The 1393-nt window shown below is 41.2% G+C and overlaps 1 protein-coding gene across 1 annotated transcript in view; it reads left to right on the top strand.

Moving 5' to 3' along the window:
• dnah2 (dynein, axonemal, heavy chain 2) overlaps positions 1-447 on the top strand; it is a 70854-nt gene extending 70407 nt beyond the window's left edge. Inside the window, 1 exon segment of the mRNA XM_029455337.1 lies at positions 85-447. Coding sequence (XP_029311197.1) covers positions 85-239 — 155 coding nt within the window. The 3' untranslated portion in view covers positions 240-447.
• The last annotated feature ends 946 nt before the right edge of the window (positions 448-1393 follow it).

The following is a 1393-nucleotide window of genomic DNA, read 5'->3' as shown; positions in this document are numbered from 1 at the left end:
ATCATTGGTTTCATATTTTCTCCATCTGGTTGTATATAGTTTGTGATGCCCTGCGGTTTTGCTGTTTGTCTTTTGTGTTTGTAGGTATGTACCTGTGTCCGTGTTACTACTTCCCGGTGCGTTCGGGTGGGGCGGGCCGGCCATCTTTTGTGGTGGAAATTGAACTCAAATCAGGAGCTGTGACTCCAGACCATTGGATCAAAAGAGGGACTGCTCTTCTCATGAGCCTGGACAACTAAAGGCCTTAACAGACACACTGAGTCTGACTCTTTTCTACTGATGTTTGTTATTTATTGTTTTAACTGTTTATTGCTTTTTATAAAATTGGATATTATTCATCATTCACAAAATTCTATTTTAAATGTAAACACCGTGTTACTACCTCTGAAATATATTGCATTCTATAAAGCAGCTTAGCACACTTGGGCTCTAACAATAAATGAGTCATTCTTTGATGCTTTGAAGTTGGTCTGACTCAATTCTGCTAAGGTTTCTTTCTCTTCTCCTCCTTTTTTGTCTCGGCTGTCAGCCTCTTCACAGACCTGCATCAGTCTTTCCATGCTGACCCCTTTTTACCCTGTTCAAACATACACACACACACACACACACACACACACACACACACACACACACACACTGTATACAGGGAATAGTCTCCTTCCGTGAAGTGCTGTGTTTTACTGGAAACTTGCTTATTGCAACATCTGGATCAAGTGTCTGTCTGGTCGTGATCTAAGTGTCTGCTGGCCTCATTGAATTACTTGGTAATCTGATGAGCTGTTATGTAATGTGTGAAGACAGCTCTGGGCTATAAAAAAATCTGCTCAAAAGATGTGCTAAATTACATCATTGGAAATGAGCGCTTCCGTTTTGGAATTCACTGAATTCCCAATGTTTTCATGAAGCCCATAATATATCCTGTTCTGGGTTTGCGCTCTTATTGACCAGACAGGCCTGGAAATACAAGTCAGTTACAATCTTCATTTGAAGAAAAGCATTTTAGTGTTAGTTTTACATCCATAAATCATAGAATAATATTGTCATTTTGTAAAAAAGTAGATTGCTGCTTGGTTTGGCACACACAGAAACGTTCACACAGTCACAACACACACATGCAAACAATGCAGCTAATCAAGGTGAGGTAAAGAATGTTTTTATGCTGATATGCATTTCCCCCAGGCTGTAGAAGAGGACAGAGCGACTGAAGGAGAAATGAACCTATTCAAACAAATGAATTCTAATGAAGCTTTACACACAAGACGTTTGGAGTCGGTCAGCGCTGTGAGAGAAGGCCCGGACTTCCCCACTGGAAAGGACTCAGCCCAAACTCCTGAAAGGGAGGGAGAGAAAAACAAGAGAAGGACCCTGGAGAAAGTGAGCCGGGAGGAAGAAT

Source organism: Cottoperca gobio, chromosome 18 (genome assembly GCF_900634415.1).
Source record: "Cottoperca gobio chromosome 18, fCotGob3.1, whole genome shotgun sequence".
In the NCBI taxonomy this organism is placed as follows: Eukaryota; Metazoa; Chordata; class Actinopteri; order Perciformes; family Bovichtidae; genus Cottoperca; species Cottoperca gobio.
Note: the sequence above shows the minus strand (reverse complement) of the source record. Positions and strands in the feature narration are given on the sequence as shown.